We start from the raw sequence: 17,746 nt of genomic DNA, 5'->3' as shown, positions 1-17,746 counted from the left end.
GAATGTTCGCAATGCGAATTTCAGTACATCTGTGAGTCTGCGGCCATCGTCTACTACTAACTCTACTCAGTACTCGAACTCACGCTGCTGTTTGCCGCAAACAGTAGCGAGTCAACTTGAAAAAGTACGAAAAACGCAAATGCGTTGTAGTTTGCGTTTTTCAAGTTGACTCAGTTGAGAAATTTGGGAATAGTCCGGAAAATCGCTGTTCCCAACATTTTTTCTTTTTTCAAGCTGAGAAGTTTCAAGGTTTCAAGTGAGAACCATGAAACTTTATGAAACTGTTATAGCGGGCAGTGCGTTCGGAATTCTGGCGCTGGCAGAGGAGCAGAGCTATGCGAGAGATTTTCGGCCAGGGGATTCAATCTTCACCGTTTTGGCAAATGACGGGAGGACTCCGCTGAAGTTTTTTGCAGGTAGTTCTGCAGGGTGAATCATCACCAGTTGAGTTCACCATTGGCATTAGTCGCTCTGTGCACGTGGGTTTCCACAATATTTATCAGCATACTAGTACTAGTACATGATCACCCTAGAGTGTATAAACCATAAAATTAACCGCTTTTAGCCTTTTTTGCAGAAATGTGGTACAACATCTTTTTGTGGGAACTGTTTGCGTCTTTCATCATGCATTCCATAGCTGGCCTGATATCCATCATAGCCTTGCGCAGGCATAATTTGATGCGATGGTATTCTGCAGCCATCGTTGTTGTTGGCTTGCTTTCTTCGCTGACAACAGGAGTAATTACCAGTAAGTACAATTTTATACGACGGAATAGCGCTTCCGTATCCCGTAATCGTGCGCTGTTCAAAGCGCGCTTTATAGCTGCAGACAAAGCGTACGCATATGGCGCATTGCTTACTGCTGTGTACTGTATGACTGACCAGTGAGAAAAAAGGGGGTTTTCAGCTGGCGTAAATTTTTAATTAAGCGCGTTGGGAGTCCTCCCAACTTGGGACGAAGTTACCGGAGAGGCGACTCAGGCGACCATTTCGTCATAAATTGAACGCGTATCCTTTTCTGTCGATGCTCGTATAGCTGTTACATTTAGTTCTTGGACACCCCCACATCTGGTATGCATAACCGGTTCATTGATTTCCTTTGGTTACTGTAATAGAAATATGTACGCTAATTATCTGCGTAAACAAATTTATCAAAATTACAAGCGAAAATTTTTGCAGGTGCGGCGATTGCGGGTGTTTATCGGGCTTCGAATATCCAGCTCGATCCCATTTATGCTATGGTATGGGGAGTGGGCCAGTCCGCGTTCAAAGTTGGACTGTCGTTTAACAAGATTCTGGCGTCGCTCTGACACTTACAGGGCCCATTGTTGTTGTTGCCGGCAGCCAAGGTTTCTTCGTCTAGTCCTGTCAGGATATCGGGACTCCTGCGTAGTGCAGGCTGTATAATGTACATTGTTTTTGATCTCACTTTTTGTTTTTTGATCTTCCAAGTGATCTTATATCGTGATCGGATTGCTGTTCAGTGTTTTCTACGGTTTCATTTAAATGTTCGTTTTAAATGTCTACATGATAGTTTTCACCACTTTTGACATTTGTAATAGTGATAAATGAGCGTACGAGTATGCATAATCATAATGTAAGTATGTATATTAATAAAAAAGTTTATTTATAAGTACTTTAATTCTTTATGTTAAAGTGACTAAAAAAGTAAAAGTGACCTTGCTGCTAGAATAGTATGTTGTAGGCACTAGCGCAGTTAACACTTAATAGTTAATAATTAAGAAAGAAAATATAGGTTCAAATCCGGACAGCTTCTAGCCCGCTGTTCTAGCCCTAGGCCGTCGAATTTTCGTCTTCTGATTTCTGAATTCGTCTTCATTCTTGACGCTTGAGTCTATGGCTGCGTCGGCTTAGGACCATGCGCTTATGGCTATCGCTTTGTCAGCTGTCATTGGCATCTTCGGTCAGTGGGCGGTGCATCTCTCCAAGATCTTCCCTTTCCGCCGTTTCCGGTATGTACGTACTAACGTTAGCAGGTTGGTAGTACTAGTGGTATCACGCGTAGTACGTAGTACGTAGTATGCAGTGCTATTAAACGGTAAGGGGGCATCCATAAATTACGTACGCAGAGAACCACGGTTTTTTCACCCCTCCCTCCCCCTTCGTAGCGGTCCGTCACGTTTGCTTGACCCCTACCCCCTGGTTCGCTCAATCGTAACACATGAAGCTGACCACCCCCTCCCCCTTGGGTTCGCCGGGGCCGTCACAGCTTGTCACGTTTTTTGGACCCGTCCCTCCCTGGTTCGCTGCGTACGTAATTTATGGATCCCCCCTAAAGCACGGACTAACCATAAAGTACGTACGTCCCGAATACCGATGATCCGCTTTTTGCCTTTTCAGTTTTCATGATACAATTTCGAGTTTCTGGCCTGTGATTGTGAAATCACTCTGAATTATTTCGGGTATTGGTAATAACTATTAGTGGGTGTTCTGGTTACATTCTTACTTGTTTAAAATTACTGTAATAATTTTTATTAATCAAAATACAACACACAATTATTAACTCGATTCACGTAAGTACTGGCTGTACAGCCAGTGCCAATCAGGCCAGCGGAAGCGGTGTTGTGTTGAAGTGTGCTGCCGGTTACAGGAGCGCCGATCTTTGCGCGGTATTTTGTCCAGCTGATAATAGTCATTCGGCGAAGCAGATAAGTAAATTGCTCGTAAATTGGTTTTAATATCTGTTTCGTCTCGGGTACTGATTTGAGGGATTTCCTGGTAGAAAACAAGACCTCAATTAAGTGTGAGAAGGTCGCCGAAGTTCATCTGGAAATCCGAATTACAGATAATCGTAAGTTTAATTTGAATGTTAGAGTTAGTAAACTGTAAACATTCATATTTGGAACTGCAGAGTATAGAGATTTCATACCAAATTTTTATACACATCCAGATTGCCCAGATTGCGAAGATTTTCCAGGTAAGGTAAAGTCTCAAAGGTGTGATGACGAGGCAGTGCATAGAATGATAGTGGTAGAACTAACAAAAATTTCCACAATTGCAATTCGTCCCTGTGGTGTTTTAGATTGTAATGTTATTGTTGACTAGAAGTTCTTTAGCGTATCTGCGTATGCCATATGATCGAACTTTGCAAGTGGTCTGTTATGATGGTTCATATTTTTCCGTGTAGATCGATCATAAAAAAGACGAAAATCGCTGAAGATGACGTCCTTGAAAGAGCAGCACAAAAGTCTTGCGGATGCCATGAATGATTTCAAGAGATCTCTGAAAGGAAGTCTTGAACTCAGCCGCGATCACGACGACTGGGATAAATTGGGTTTCGTCATCGTATGTGATGATTGCACTACTTATTGCAAGATGTGATCTGCATAAATCATAAAACTAAGAGCACACCGGAAAAAAATCTTGGAACAGTATTTTCTTCTAACGGTATTTGTTTTCAGGAGGAAACGGCGGAGGCGTTAAAGCAGGCCGATCTGGAAATCCGAAAGCGGTAAGTAAAACGTACGCACTATACCGGTATCCTGCATACAAGGCTGCCAGTGTGGCACTGCATTTCAGTAGAAGTATTCCTGGCATATCTGTCAGACTGCGCGGGTCAGTTCCCGTTGTATTTTGTAAATGTTGTTAATAAAACATGTTGTTTCGAAAACTGCATTTTTCTTATAACTTCCCAGGCTGAGATTTTCAAATTTAGCCGAAGCTTTTTTGGTTTCTTTGTTTGAGAAGATTAATTTATACAACTAAATCCATTTCTCTTCAAATTGGCATTGACGTATTCCATCCACTAGCTGGGCGTTTCTGTATTTCCCTATGCATTCTCTGCATTTTTCGTGTCTTGCAGCGCATAATTGCTTTTCATAATGCGATTCGATTAGCGATGTTGGTTCCGTTTAGTGCCGCTAGTGCATTTTGAGTGGATGCTGAGAAGTTTTCGCTACGATAAGGATAGAATATGCTGTAATATTTGCCTTTGTCAGTCTTGAGAACGTCTCAACATTCAGCACAATACCCAGCTTCCTGTGAGTTAGTGGGGGAATAATCGATACGGCAATCAGGCGCTTTTTTTATTAAACTAAGGGCACACCAATGACATTCGCTTCAAGTGGATTGCATCATCATAGCTGCAGCGGGGTGTGCATTTTCCTTGCGTGGTCCTGTTACATTAAATGACATTTTGTCAACATACTCTGGGTCGCACCTGTTCCCAGTTTGTCGATTCATAAACCTATTGACTTACGATTGCGTAACAGCGGATTTTCGTCCCGTTGTGGTACAATAAGATTTTGAAAATTTGAAAAAACGGGAGAAGTAGTGCTGCTTTAAAACCTAAACATTACTGCTACGAAAAACAAACTGTCATTCAAATAAATTTTTTCGTTATCTAATAGTAAGTAGGTACTAGGAATATCTGTACGAGTATGCCTTTTTTTCATAGCTAGCGGTAGTTCCTGTGCATGTTTTATGCGCCGGTGCTGAAAATTTACTATCCCTGTGCCTTTCCTATCAGAAGAATGATTGCTTACTCGTAACTTCGTAAGCGTGGAACATTTACAGTAAGTCGTCTTTGAGGTTTACCAGTATACACATTAAACTGATACCAAATCAAAAGTTGTGAGAATGCATGCATTGCTATATATGTTTGATTTGGCGAAGAATTTGAAAATTTGTTGGCTGGTAACTGGCTCGGCTACAGAGCTTCACTATTAACCATAAGATATCGTTTGATTGTGCCGGTATCAGCTTTTCCCTTTTATGTTTGTATTTGGTGTAAATATTGTGCACTGCGGCCCGGCACTGCATTAGTTTATTCATGATAGTATTTTCCATACGATTTTCAGTATGCTGGCTACAGTACTTGTAAATGTTATGAATGCTTTTGTACAGCAATATTCTGTCTGATTCTGTAATAACATTTTCCAGTGAATTATTATTAGCTAGATATACGACAAATCTACATTCACTGATTTGTGTAAAGCGTGCTGTTATTAATAAGTGCCAGTTTGCCACTTTTGTATTTACAATAATTATGGAAAACAGAGCGGTACGCCAAAGTTCTGACGATAAGCGATATTACTTGCTGTATAAATTGAGTATACCGCGTGTCCCCTGTATACTACTGAGAATTCTCTTTAAATGGTTAGTCAAACTGTTTATTTATGAGCGTAGGATACCGAGCGGAAAGCGTTTTTATTGATCGCTTTCAACATTCTTTGTGATATGTGCATATTAAGTAGACTGTCAATGCGGTAATAAATCGTTTCCGTCGAGTTCTGCTTATAAGGCGGTTTAAGTCTTGTTATAATGAAAGAATCAATACTCGTATGGATGCTTTTATCACAAAAGTATGTATATTTTGTGTGATTCTTTGTGGATTAGATTATAATAACATAATTTTGCGTAGTCGTAATTTGTGAACCAGTTATCTAAAATCGGATAAAGTATACTGTTACTACAACATCGAAATTACTTTGAATGAGTTATATTAAATGCAGTTTTCCTCATTGTCAGCTACAAATTTGCAGTGTAGCGCACGTGCGTACAGAATATTTGTAAATTTTCGTTACTATTAATATACTAAAAACTACGTTTGCAGATATCCACCCTATCGCGAACGTAAAAATCCGTTCCAAAACTTTACCGGCCTGCCGACGGCCTCCACGACTGGTTCTGTCAGTTCCCACGTATCGACCAGTAGTGGGAACGTAGTCGCTCCTGTGCCATTTGCACCGGTAAACGGATTCGGTCGTGGAGATGCAGAACAACCAGGAAATAACCGGAATAACCAGAGGTATTTGAATAAGCCTGATTTACTGAGTGAAGCTGAGCGAACAAGAATTGATCGCGCGAAATTCAACAAATCTCCCACTAAAATCAACCATAAAACAAAGAACGACTGGCTGGATTCGGAAGGCCCCAAAGAAGAAAATCCTTTGTGAGTGATGTTTTGTAAATCTATTATGTGTGTGTTTTCGGTGCGTTTAAGGAATTACTTTGCTTGGTGTACAGTAATGTGTTGTGTACAGTAATTGACAAAAAAACACACTTTTTATGATTAATTATAATTATGATTTTATTAATTATATTACTTTTATAATTAATTTAGGGCTAATATGACAAGTGAACAGCAAACGAGATGCAAGGATTAAGCGGAAACGTTTGTGTTTTCGATCGACAGCGCAAGTTTTTTGTTGTTCCAGTGGGATTTTTGTACCCGGCTTGTCGCCGAATACCAAAGAAAATGACATGCGGGCTGCTTTTGGTTCATATGGACGGATTACAAAGGTGATCATCCATCGCGATAGCCGCACTAATGAATCGAATTTGGGAAAAGTTTGGTTTGAATCGAAAGAACCTCCGAAAAGACTGATCAGAACGACTGTAACTGTGAATGAACGCTTGGTGACGATTGCTCCCTTATATCAGGTATGCCAAAACTTCGCCTTTTATTTTTGTATTTTCGGACATTTATTTTATCGGAAGCAGGGATTTCGCAGTTACAATTATTAAGCAGACTAATTATTTTATTTGATAATAGGATTTACAGCGCACAATAAATTTTATGAATTGTTTATTGTGCGCTGTAAAGCCTGTAATGGGATGTTTGCAGTGTTGTACCTTAAAGAATAATTCTTAATAACGAAACTTTTGTCGGTTGTTGGAAATCTGTCTTTTGTGGTTAATAACTTCGATTTTTTTTACAGAAACCGCGTGTGGACAGAGAAAAATCAGAACAAGGTTCTGCGACAACCGTAACCTCGGGCCAACAATCCAGTCGAACGGTGGAAACTTTGCGCGAAACAACCATTTCGCGCAAAGTGCCGTCTGATAGCGGAAGTTTGCCGGATGCTGCTGGGAAATGTATGATGTGCCCAAAAAAGGTCGATTGCGTTCTGAGTTGTGGACACCGAGTGGTATGTGGAAGTTGTGCGGATAAACTGGCTGTTTGTCCTCAACACGACTGTGGAAGAAAGGTGGAGAAAGTGCTGGCGTCGCGTATGGATAGCCGTGGGGTTCGAGTTTGATTGCACTAGTAAACGAAATGGTTCGTGGAAACGAATGACGTTGTCCCATTACTTTATTCCTTTGAATTGTCAGTTGGGATATTGGATTTTTTTTTGCAGATATTATATGGATCGAAAAGATGTGGCTGTGGTGTCATGAAGTGATCGGTTCCGCGATTTAGTATTTTTGGAGCTAATTTTGTATATACAGAAGTGTAGCTTATAATGTATTCTTGATGGAGCCGTTATAGTTATTACATGGGAAAATAACAGAACGGCATAATTTTTGAATTAACCCCAAATCCTATGCAATGTATTTTGCTGTTTTTCTTTCCTTAGAAGTCGGAGTTGGTGATTATAACATTGATGTTTTGTCCTTTAGTTTATCGGAATGTCGATCATTGTAAAATGTGGAAGTCGTCTTTATTAACTCATGTTACTCATTCACTGAAGCGTTTAGTAAATAATTTCTTCAAATAACTAATAAGAAACTGTTAGATTCCGGGATCAGTTTGCTGTAAATTACAGCGTCAAAAAAGTAAAGCAGAAATAAAACTTCAAAACAGCCCATCGAGAGTTATTGGCAAAAAAAACAAATATCAAGTGTTTATCGACCTAAGACTGAGCCCCAACCGGCTGCATTCTGTGAAGGAATGGCCAAGGCTTGAATCGGCGCCGTCGCGGCAACAGGTGCAGCAATGGGCTGAGTGGCAGCGGCAGCAATGGGTTGCGTGGGAATGGCGGCCGTGTTCTGGATAGGCATGGTCAGCTGCACCGGTTGGAGTTGGACCTGCGGCTGAGTCTGCGCACCCCATCCGCTGGACGTCTGCACGGGCATGGCAAGCTGCATGGGCTGGAGCATCTGTGTGGGTTGGGCGGCGGCACCCCATCCCGATCCGGCAGTGTTGGCACCCAGACCGGCTCCCAAACCGCCGTATCCACCAAGGCCTCCAATTCCACCGATGCCGCCAAGACCACCGCCGAGACCACCAAGTCCGCCGCCGATACCACCAAGACCGCCGAAGCCCACATTTCCAATACCGAACTGGGCAACGACCAGGCCGAGGCAGGCGAACACCACGGCGGTGAACACGATCTGTAATAAAAAAAACCAGTTAATTCTGAATCTAGTAACTGCTCGCAAATGAAATGCATGGAACTTAAGAGAATTAATACGAATTCGAGAACAATGACGAATATGAATTCACTATCGCGAAAACAGAAAAACAAAGCAGAATTTGAATCACAGAAATTTCTTCGATCCGAAGTGGTAACGCATATTACTGTACTTTGTAATGGTCTAAAATACAAAGAAAATAATATTGCGACGTTGCTCCGCTAAAATTTTAGTTGATTTTTGATATATATATTAGTTAAATTATGTGATTTGAAAGTTCAGTTTGCAACACCGTATCCGTTTAATATGTACACGGTGGTAGCGGTTTGTTAATTGTTCAAAGGTCATTTAGTAGTTTGATAGATTTGTACTCGGACTTACCGTTTGGGAATACATGGTTTGATGATACAGTTCAGGGATTATGAAACTCGTAAAAAAGTCAGTTAGCGGTAATTAACAGTTGATAAAGCGTAAAAAGCAGTAAAAAACGAAAGTAGCAGGATTTGCTAAAAACTGTACTAACGATCTGATGGTGAGTGTATTTTAGTGGCGAAATGTCCGGCTTATATACCTTTAAGTCAAATGAACTGACAGAAAAAAACTGTCCTCAGTCTGAGCTGTGATATGTCTCTCTCCTTTGAAAGAAAGTTTTTTTCAGCTATTGTGGAGCACAGATAAGAACCAGAGACTATACAGAGCAGCTTTGTAGTTCATGTCTGTCTTGCATGAGAAGGAGTCCAGTCGACGGTCAATGCAGGCGCCGTCCTATTTTGTTCGTTCTGTGGACTTGCTAATCCATCATGGTCAACTGGCAAGGTCCTAAAAGGAGGTTTTTGGATCGCGTTCTGTTTTTTGGATTTCTTGGTGTTTTTCGAGTTTAGCACAGATTTGCTGAATTAGGACTGAAATGTTTTATGATTACTTTATACATAACAGGCTGGGCTGTCAAACTGGGACGCGTGATATTTTCGCTATTAGACGGCAGTTCGACAACTTTTATACAATGAAACAATCCACGTAGGCATAAAAATTCACGTCAGATTTAGTACTTACATTAGTATTGTACATGGTTACACTTATTTAATTTTATTTACACGCTGTAAAGCTATGTCAAATCAACATTCCTTTATATTTTTATATTCATCGAAGCCCATTACAAAATCAAAAATTACTTACTTTTGTTACAAACACAGAGTAGTAGCAAAATGAGATGCGGTACTCATGTGATACGTTGATCCAGTTTGCCCATTCAGTTGATTTTTTAAGCCCACGTTAAACAAAGCGGTAGTTTGCCTGAAAAATTTAAATAAACTACTTACTTCCAGCTGATATTGTACGAGACATTATATTGACGAAACTCTACAACTCTTGCCCTGGAAACAAGGTTTTCGTTTTTGTATGGTGTCGACAACACGCTTGCTGACGCTGGCCATTCCAAAGATTTATTTTACATAATTATAGAATATATGGTTGTGAAAATTATCACAGCGTATTGTATTGTGCTTAGAAGTTAGAATTTACTTCCGACAACGTTAACACAAAACTAACCCTTCAAAAGGGCAGACATTCCCGGGTCATGCAAACGGGCAAAAATTTCCATGCATAACAATACATGCGCACATACAAATACAACCGAACTGTATTATATGACTGTAATATGAATATGCGGATACTATTGCAGACAAATAGTAGACCTATTCTACAAGCACGTACTGCGCCATTTCATTATTGTTATCGATCGAAAATAATCAAATGGCGCACAGTTAATTGTGCACGTTTTAGTTTGCCCACTCGATGCTGTATTGTAGTACTTAATTGTGCCAACACTTCGACGGTGCACCGGCGTAGCTGCCTAATAATGTCAATGCGCTACACTGTCATCTTCCAACTCCAAACAACCAATTTTGCACCGCCAAAGTGCACGTTTATCGCCATCAAATAACAAGGACGGGCGTAATAATCCACTCAATTAGGGATAGAATACCGGATTATTTTGCGGCAGCTGTTGAAACCAAAAGCCGACTCACACTGGCGCGTATTTGCATTTCCGGTGGCAGACATTCTTCGCTAGCGCTTAGAACATGTGGCAAATGTGCTACGGCTTTACTAGTTTAATTTGCTACACGTAGAATGCAGCTTGCGTGGATTTAAACCTTTAACATGGCTGTGCATTTAATCGTAATAAAATTTTTAGATGTTTTTATGGATGTCATGAATATTATTTTATGGATGTCGTGAATATTAATATCAGCTAATCGGTTAAAGCGGTAATTATGTAATTTACGTTAATTAAAATTACGCGCAAACTTTCCTGTAATTGTTATTGTTTTGGTTATTTCTGATCTGTTTTGGAATTAGCAAAACTAAAGATTTTTGAATATATATTATTTTTTGGATTCTCCATGATCGACGAAAAATTATTAACAGTGAATAATTGGGAGATCTGGAATACCAGTTTCAACGTCACCAATCTCACCATCACGAAGTCATTAATATCGCCAAATCCGGATTGTCCCGTGTATGCATTCAACGTTTTATTGCGAACATTAATTTCGATTATCTGTATTCCCCAGAACATTTTGACAATTTGTATGAATCTCATCGTTTTGTACTTGTTTATTGCGAAACGCGAACTGCGTTTGCCGCAGCATTATTATCTCATAAATCTGTCCCTATGTGACGCGCTGGTTGGATTGATTGCGCTGCCATCGCGGTTAACGTTGGATTTGAGTGGATGTTGGCCGGCTCCGTTTGTCTTTTGTCGCATCTACAAAATCATCGACTGGACTATAACCAGTGAAGCCAGTACGACAATCATGCTGGTAGCATATAATCGGTATAAAATGATCAGCAAAGGCGCGGCATTTGCAAATGAAGAAACCCACAGAAAGGTCATTTGTAACATCATTTACAGCTGGGTTTTCAATCTACTGTTATATGGCCCGGTGCAGCTAATGGATGTTTTTACCGGAATCCGGATATCTGGCGGCAACCAGTGTAAAAATGAATTTTTCCAAATAATCTGGTTGGGAAACTTCTTAGTGGTTACCAGTAATATTTTACCGCCGATTATTGTGTTCATCCTGTATGGATGGATTTTTCTCGCTCTGCAAAAGCGGAAGAGAAAGCTGGCGGCAGGAAAAGCATCATTAAAGTCCACCGACACTAATTCGCTGCAGAACGGCGATGCTAAACCGCCATCGAGTAACAAGCAAGCGACGACGATGATGATCCTAACGACTACTTTTTTGATTACTTCCTGTCCCTGTGGTATCTGCAGTGCAGTTATGTTTGTGTGTTCCGATGAGTACTTTACAACGGTATACCAGATTTATCTCACGACCTTATATCTTCTGTATGGAAACAGCTTGGTCAATTGTGTCGTGTACGCCACAAAGGTGCCCAGTATTCGTGAACCACTGCGCCGAAAACTGTATCAGTGCGGAGCCTTTGGCCGGGTACCGGTCTCGGTGTGTGATTGGCGGGTCAGCGTTATTCCACACCGCACCGGACAGACCAGAAGCACACATTACACAGGAAACCATTCTTAAATGTCGCATACTGTAATCGAACTCTGTGATGGAAATTTAATGTCATAATCATTAAGTGGCGTGGTTTAGTGTCCTAAAGTTGCTATTGTGACCTTTGATTTGTGTCCCGTGTGTCGAGCATGGAAACTGTGGTATCAGTACCTAACGTTGTTAAGTACGCGTCTGTTCCCAATATTTATTTGGTTGGTTGTTTGCGCTCACAGTTGCGGTTCAAAATAAATACGATTATATATGCCGTCATGTCAACTCGTGACACATGCATCCCATTTGCGGTAGCATTATTTTATTTACGCGCTAAATTTCAATAATAATAATAAGCAAGAAACAGCATCAGTCATGTCTCATAATTTATATTTAAAGAAAGTAAATGCATACCAAGGAAAAGTAATTAATAGCGGTTCGTCTAGTGGAATGCAACTGCACTTACAAATCGAAATTGTTCAAATTAAAATGAACATTTGTTAATGTTAGGAAACACGCAAATAAAGCGGCTTGCGCAGTGCGCACTCGCATTTGGGCTCTGAACATGAACGTTAATATTGCAACCGGTTCACCTTTGGTCGGATAGGTTAGATAAATGCAGATTAGAAGGAGTCCCTGGTACTGGACTAATGCGCTACCGCGCGTATGCTTCTATACACAATAAAAAGTATCATGTCTGTGACTTTATTCCAGAAAAAGTACTCATACTTCCGGCACATTGCAGAGCGCTGATTTTGCAAGTCACTTCAGGTTTCCACTCATGTTCATCCCGGATTGGCGGCGGATTCCCAGTATGTACCTCATGACTCATGAGTAAAGCTGCCAGTGTGCATGTGTGACCAGCTTGTAAGCTGGTGACAGTTTTGGATGACAAATTAATCCGGAAGTCCGGGTGTTCTATGGGTATATCTTCCAGATCTCACATAAGTTGGGATTTAACAATAATATCAAAATGTGGAACGCCAATGGAGCTTATTTTCTCATCCTATAAATCAGGAATGTTGTGGACCGTTTTGTAAATAAATAAATCGTATCGTAGGGGGTCACCGGTCAACAATCAGACGTTAGTTCCTTCCGGTCCTTTTTCTTCTACTAGTTTTTGGTGGAAAAGACCGTAAAATAATTGCCAGAAATATACAAAAAGGAAAACTATGCGAGAAGCCGTGTACACAACGTAAAGAGGTTATAAAACCAACCTCAACTAACTTTTAAAATTCAAACAAAAAAAGAAGTCTACTTTTACGACTTCACATTTCACATGTTTACGGTAGTAAACAAAACATACTGCCATGGCTGTGTATACTGTATAAATTACGCATTTACATAGCCATGCAATCGCTAACAGTTCTCAGGTATGACTTCTTGAAGTGGCAGTTACCTACAGTACTCGTACTGAATTGGAAGAGAGAACTCGCAACAACAAAGTTACAGAATGCCCAATTTTATATTTTTACAGGTTTACAGTTTACTTGAACAGTTTATAAACGGAGGAAAGCCAAACCATGTTTTAAGTTATCATTACTTGGGACCAGTTATTCTTAAAACTTTGTAATTCATAATTCTGGTTTGCTACAGTGATCGATCAGCATTGCGCTGGTGCGCTGTCACTTGAGCTTCGTCGTTGTTCAAGTGCTGATGCTGGGTTTTTCGTTTTTGTTTGAGTAGGATCTGCACATTCATCTTGCGTTGAAAACCTGAAAATCTTCGTAATACACAATCCTTGCTTTGTGCGAGGAGTATATGGTTAAAGATGCCATCAATCAAAGTCACTCCTTTAGGTAAGCACGGTCAAGTGTTCCCGAGCGGAGCTGTAGTTAAATTTATGGTACGATGTCATCGCCATGAAACGGAATAGTGACAGTTCGTTTCGTTTGTTTTTGCAGGAGCCGGCCAAGGTACTGCTATCCTCGCGAGTGCTTTGATCTTCGTCGTTAATCGTCCGTACTATTCCGTGTATTGTTTTCAGATGTGGGGCGCAGTTGCATTTTGGTCACCATCGGAGGTCGTCACATCATGTTGGATTGTGGAATGCATATGTCTGCTGGTGATCAGGTACGTCGCATTGCTCCATTGCTTTGCCATGGAAAAATTGCTTTGCCATGGAAAAACGAAAGATTAAAAAGAAAATTGGTGGAATAAAAATTTTATTATTATGACAACAGAACATCAAAATCGTTGCGCCGTAGATGTGCGAAATGCTGTATTTTTTTCGGCTGTTGTTAAAAAATGTTTGTTTACGGTTTATACGATATAATTTGCTATCTATAGAAAAAGTTTCCGGATTTTGAGTACATCACATCTAAGGAGAAGCTGGACGATTACTTGGACTGTGTGTTAATTAGCCATTTCCATTTGGATCACTGTGGGGCTTTGCCGCACCTTACTGAAGTCATTGGTTACAATGGGCCAGTGTTCATGACACATCCGACAAAAGCTGTATGTCCGCTCCTTCTGGTATGTCTAAATAAATTGATTGTGCTATTAAATTATCCGTCCACTGATACCTATTCGGTACTTATTCGCGGGAATATTTTCTAACACATTTTTGAGAAATTTTTCTGTTTGAAAATTTGATGCTGTTTATGATATCTCTGAATATGAGTGTACTGTAAATTGATTTGAAATTATAATTATTTTTCGATTTTTTGCATACGGAATGGTTGGAATGTTTACCATATTTTGGTTTTAGGAAGACTTTCGCAAAGTTGCTGTGGAGCGTAAAGGAGACACGTCCATGTTTAATTCCGCTCAAATCCAAGCCTGCATGGCTAAAGTGACGCCTTTGGGACTGAATCAGTGCGTAAACGTTGGAGATATTTTTATTAAGGTGTATTATGCTGGCCATGTTCTGGGCGCTGCGATGTTTTATGTACGCGTCGGCGAGGAGAGTTTGGTTTATACGGTAAGGAGAAAGGAGTCTCTTAATGTGGGAAATTCCGGATTGTTATTTATAAGCGGTGCTGTAGGGCGATTATAACATGACGCCCGATCGACATTTGGGTTCGGCGTGGATTGATCGGTGCAGACCCGACGTGCTCATAACAGAGTCAACGTATGCCACAACAATTAGGGATTCCAAACGGATTCGCGAGAGAGAATTCCTGAAGAAGGTGCACACGGCAGTTGCACGCGGTGGAAAGGTATGGCCAGCCTTCGTTATACATATTATTCTTCTCTTAATTTAGTTCGTTTAAGTTAGAACTTCGCATTTCTACTTCAGTTTCGTTCTTTTGCTTTTGTTGTCTGGTTACCTATATCTTAATGTTTGAAAACCGCTGCATTGTTGGGAAGCGTCGTGCTCAGATTCTCGATAAAAGTGGAACACTTGTACGTGTCTCTGTAGGTCCTTATTCCTGTCTTCGCGCTGGGTCGCGCACAAGAACTATGCATTCTTCTCGATTCGTATTGGGACCGGATGGGACTTACTGCGCCGGTTTATTTTAGCGCGGGATTGACAGAAAAGGTATGAAATGCAGAAGAATATCGATGAAGAGTGCCTTGTGTATTGAATGTCTATCTGTTTATTGCAGGCAACGAATTATTATAAGTTATTTATTACATGGATGAACGAGAAAGTGCAGAAAACTTTCGTGGAACGCAACATGTTTGAATACAAGCATATTTCAGTAAGAGTTTGTCGGTATTCGGTTAAGTTGAATTTACTGATAATGTCCCCTTTTCCAGACATTCGAGCGAGCTTTTGCCGATAATCCTGGACCCATGGTGGTTTTTGCTTCTCCTGGCATGCTGCATGCCGGTTTATCGCTGCAGCTTTTCAGAAAATGGGCGCCCGATCCCAAAAATATGGTTTGTTGAATTTATTGCACATTTTAAATATACTTAATCTTCGGTGTTTGTGCTAATTCGGAATAGCTTGCAAACGTTTATGATTTGAGGGGAAATGAGAATTAGTGTAGAGTCCCTACAATAGTTGTGCATACGGTGAAACTCTTATTGGTAATGAGCCACACTTTCGCTGTTTTTTACCGACATTATTGGCGACATATTGATATACAAAGAAAGGAACATTAAAGATTTCTGAACTATTTAAAGATTTTTTATGAAAGATTTCTGCACTGCTACTAAAACTCACTAGTAAGCTTACTGCGAATTTGAATGGGATAGACAAAACTTTTACATTTTCAGGTTATCCTGCCAGGATTTTGCGTTTCGGGAACTGTTGGAAACAAGATCCTGAGCGGAGTTCGGAAAATCGAATTTTTTAACCCGAAAGAAACGGTATTACTACGAGAATGATATTTTTAACGAAATGGAATGTTTTTTAACTTATTTCTTGTGCTGCAGATCGATGTAAAGCTGGATATCGAATATCTATCGTTTAGTGCCCATGCGGATGCCAAAGGCATAATGCAACTTATCAGGATGTGCGCACCGCGTCACGTGTTACTGGTCCACGGCGAAGCAGTGAAAATGGGCTTCCTCCAGAAGAAGGTGGAGAAGGAATACGGCGTGCCTTGTCTGTATCCGGCTAATGGAGAAACGGCTTCCATACCAACACCTGATGTTAAGAATGTTTTGATCGATAAAAATGTGATGTTAGGTAATTGGTGCAATATCTTGCAGTTACGAATTTATTGACAAAATCTTTTACGTTTTAATTATATTTAATATTTTAGTGCCTCCCATGCATTCCAAGATGATCTCGCGAATTTTCGATGGGATTGTTATCGTTGCAGACGAACAGGTAAACTTACTCGTTTTTGGAGAGCTTTTAACTCTGTGAAACAAAAGCTGCATGAAAAATTGTTACAGATCTCCATCGTCAGCGAAGAAGAGGCCGCACGATTGTACTCATTGAACTGCTACAAGACTTATTTCACGGAGCATTATTCGTTCTCTTGCCAAGCACCACCAGCAGTGGCTCGAAAACGGATAAGCCGAGAAGTATCTAGGTAAAACTAAAGAATAAGTATTTGAATAGTGAAGAGAAGAGTAAGTATGCTATCGTATGAGCTTCTCTGCAGGTTAGTGATGAACCCGAAGAATCAGGCTTTTTTCTGTAGAACTGTCTGCTTTCAATTTCGACTGCGGTGTGCCGTTACAATGCTAAACCCCCTCATTTAGCTCGAGTTTCGGTATTTTAAAAGTTCTTTTCCGAATCCGCCGATGGATTTATTTTACTGTAGTTTTACAGTTTATTCGTTCGCTGCTAGAACTTGTAGGATTTTTTACATGGTGTAAAACGTGATAAACGTTGCATGTGAAATGTGGTGCACTTTTTACTGCTTGTTAATTTTATTTACGTATTTAAATCGTTTGTTTTTTACGAACGCTTTATTGCAGTTTGAGCTGTTTTTCAGGCGGTTTGGTCCGTTTTGTGGCTCGAAAGAAGAGGACTATGGACTGGACATGGGCAGCAGCCAGCTCGCCAGCCCGCATTTACTCATCGACGTTACCCTGAATACCGATACCTCGGACGCTCCAAAAACTTTTGTCTATGATTTGGTGATGAAGTGGGAGGACGGTCTTGTTGAGGCTGATGTTGTGGATCAATTTATCGAGGCGTTATCGTCGATCGTCGATGTGCATCCCGAAGAGGGCGAAATTGATGACACATTGCAGCCGAACACGGCATCCGCATCCGATTCAGACAGCTATACGGTCAGCGACGCTGAACAGGAATATGGATGTCTCTTGCCTCTAAAGAAGCGCACCGCCGACGATCTCGATTACCTGTATGAGGATTATGAATGTGTTGATGAAGTTACAACGAGTTCATGATTTTGTAGAATTATTTTCGTATTCGTCGTTTGTAGAATTTTGGACTAGTAAAAGAGCAGGTATCAGTTTAGCAAACCATTCGGTTTCGGCCGTCGAGTAGACCTGGTGCTGATGCTGTGTAATGACAACGCTCTTTCTGATAATTTTAATAAGTGGTTTTGGCTTTTTATAGTAATCCCAGTTAAACTTTCCGTTGGTTTTGTTGAATGTGAGTGCAGTCGACAACGTCGTAAAAATATCAGCAGAACCAAATAAACAAAAAATTTCTTCTGTAATTTGCTAGTTTGCATAGGCCGAGCAGCAAAATAAATGCACACAGTACATTGCTATCGTTGAAAATTCTAAAAAGGTGAAACAATTCAGCACAACAC

The 17,746-nt window shown here is 40.5% G+C and overlaps 5 protein-coding genes across 8 annotated transcripts; 4 read left to right on the top strand and 1 right to left on the bottom strand.

Annotated features, from left to right (window-relative positions):
- Positions 1–109: 109 nt before the first annotated feature.
- LOC129581804 (transmembrane protein 170B-like) lies at positions 110–2,673 on the top strand. Its single transcript, XM_055473056.1, has 3 exons — positions 110–416; positions 578–748; positions 1,180–2,673. Exons 1-3 carry the CDS (start codon positions 266–268, stop codon positions 1,308–1,310), a joined length of 453 nt encoding a protein of 150 aa, XP_055329031.1. The 5' UTR covers positions 110–265; the 3' UTR covers positions 1,311–2,673.
- LOC129581802 (uncharacterized) lies at positions 2,383–7,485 on the top strand. Of its 4 annotated transcripts, XM_055473054.1 has the most exons (10): positions 2,383–2,534; positions 2,612–2,673; positions 2,744–2,812; positions 2,912–2,938; positions 3,149–3,306; positions 3,423–3,472; positions 5,576–5,914; positions 6,180–6,405; positions 6,684–7,024; positions 7,104–7,485. In XM_055473054.1, exons 5-9 carry the CDS (start codon positions 3,181–3,183, stop codon positions 7,002–7,004), a joined length of 1,062 nt encoding a protein of 353 aa, XP_055329029.1. In that variant the 5' UTR covers positions 2,383–2,534; positions 2,612–2,673; positions 2,744–2,812; positions 2,912–2,938; positions 3,149–3,180; the 3' UTR covers positions 7,005–7,024; positions 7,104–7,485. The 4 variants fall into 4 exon arrangements, with proteins under 4 accessions (XP_055329029.1, XP_055329028.1, XP_055329026.1 ...); XM_055473053.1 differs by lacking the exon at positions 2,912–2,938 and having other exon boundaries at positions 2,425–2,673; XM_055473052.1 differs by lacking the exons at positions 2,383–2,534; positions 2,612–2,673 and having other exon boundaries at positions 2,674–2,812; positions 2,873–2,938.
- Positions 7,340–8,618, bottom strand: LOC129581803 (elastin-like). The gene is made up of 2 exons (XM_055473055.1): positions 8,482–8,618; positions 7,340–8,079 (listed from the first exon to the last, which is right to left on the bottom strand). Exons 1-2 carry the CDS (start codon positions 8,494–8,496, stop codon positions 7,591–7,593), a joined length of 504 nt encoding a protein of 167 aa, XP_055329030.1. The 5' UTR covers positions 8,497–8,618; the 3' UTR covers positions 7,340–7,590.
- Positions 8,619–10,502: 1,884 nt separating this feature from the next.
- On the top strand, positions 10,503–11,651 carry LOC129581702 (trace amine-associated receptor 7e-like). Its single transcript, XM_055472915.1, has one exon. The coding sequence runs from the start codon at positions 10,503–10,505 to the stop codon at positions 11,649–11,651; it is 1,149 nt and encodes a 382-aa protein (XP_055328890.1).
- A 1,422-nt stretch (positions 11,652–13,073) lies between these two features.
- Positions 13,074–17,632, top strand: LOC129582033 (integrator complex subunit 11-like). Its single transcript, XM_055473402.1, has 14 exons — positions 13,074–13,411; positions 13,517–13,528; positions 13,600–13,685; positions 13,902–14,087; positions 14,323–14,535; positions 14,600–14,773; positions 14,977–15,096; positions 15,164–15,259; positions 15,318–15,440; positions 15,780–15,872; positions 15,939–16,194; positions 16,271–16,338; positions 16,407–16,546; positions 16,955–17,632. The coding sequence occupies exons 1-14, from the start codon at positions 13,384–13,386 to the stop codon at positions 17,373–17,375; spliced, it is 2,016 nt and encodes a 671-aa protein (XP_055329377.1). The 5' UTR covers positions 13,074–13,383; the 3' UTR covers positions 17,376–17,632.
- The last annotated feature ends 114 nt before the right edge of the window (positions 17,633–17,746 follow it).

The sequence above is a fragment of the Paramacrobiotus metropolitanus genome, unplaced genomic scaffold (assembly GCF_019649055.1).
Source record: "Paramacrobiotus metropolitanus isolate TYO unplaced genomic scaffold, Prichtersi_v1.0 Parri_scaffold0000006, whole genome shotgun sequence".
Taxonomy (NCBI): Eukaryota; Metazoa; Tardigrada; class Eutardigrada; order Parachela; family Macrobiotidae; genus Paramacrobiotus; species Paramacrobiotus metropolitanus.
Note: the sequence above shows the minus strand (reverse complement) of the source record. Positions and strands in the feature narration are given on the sequence as shown.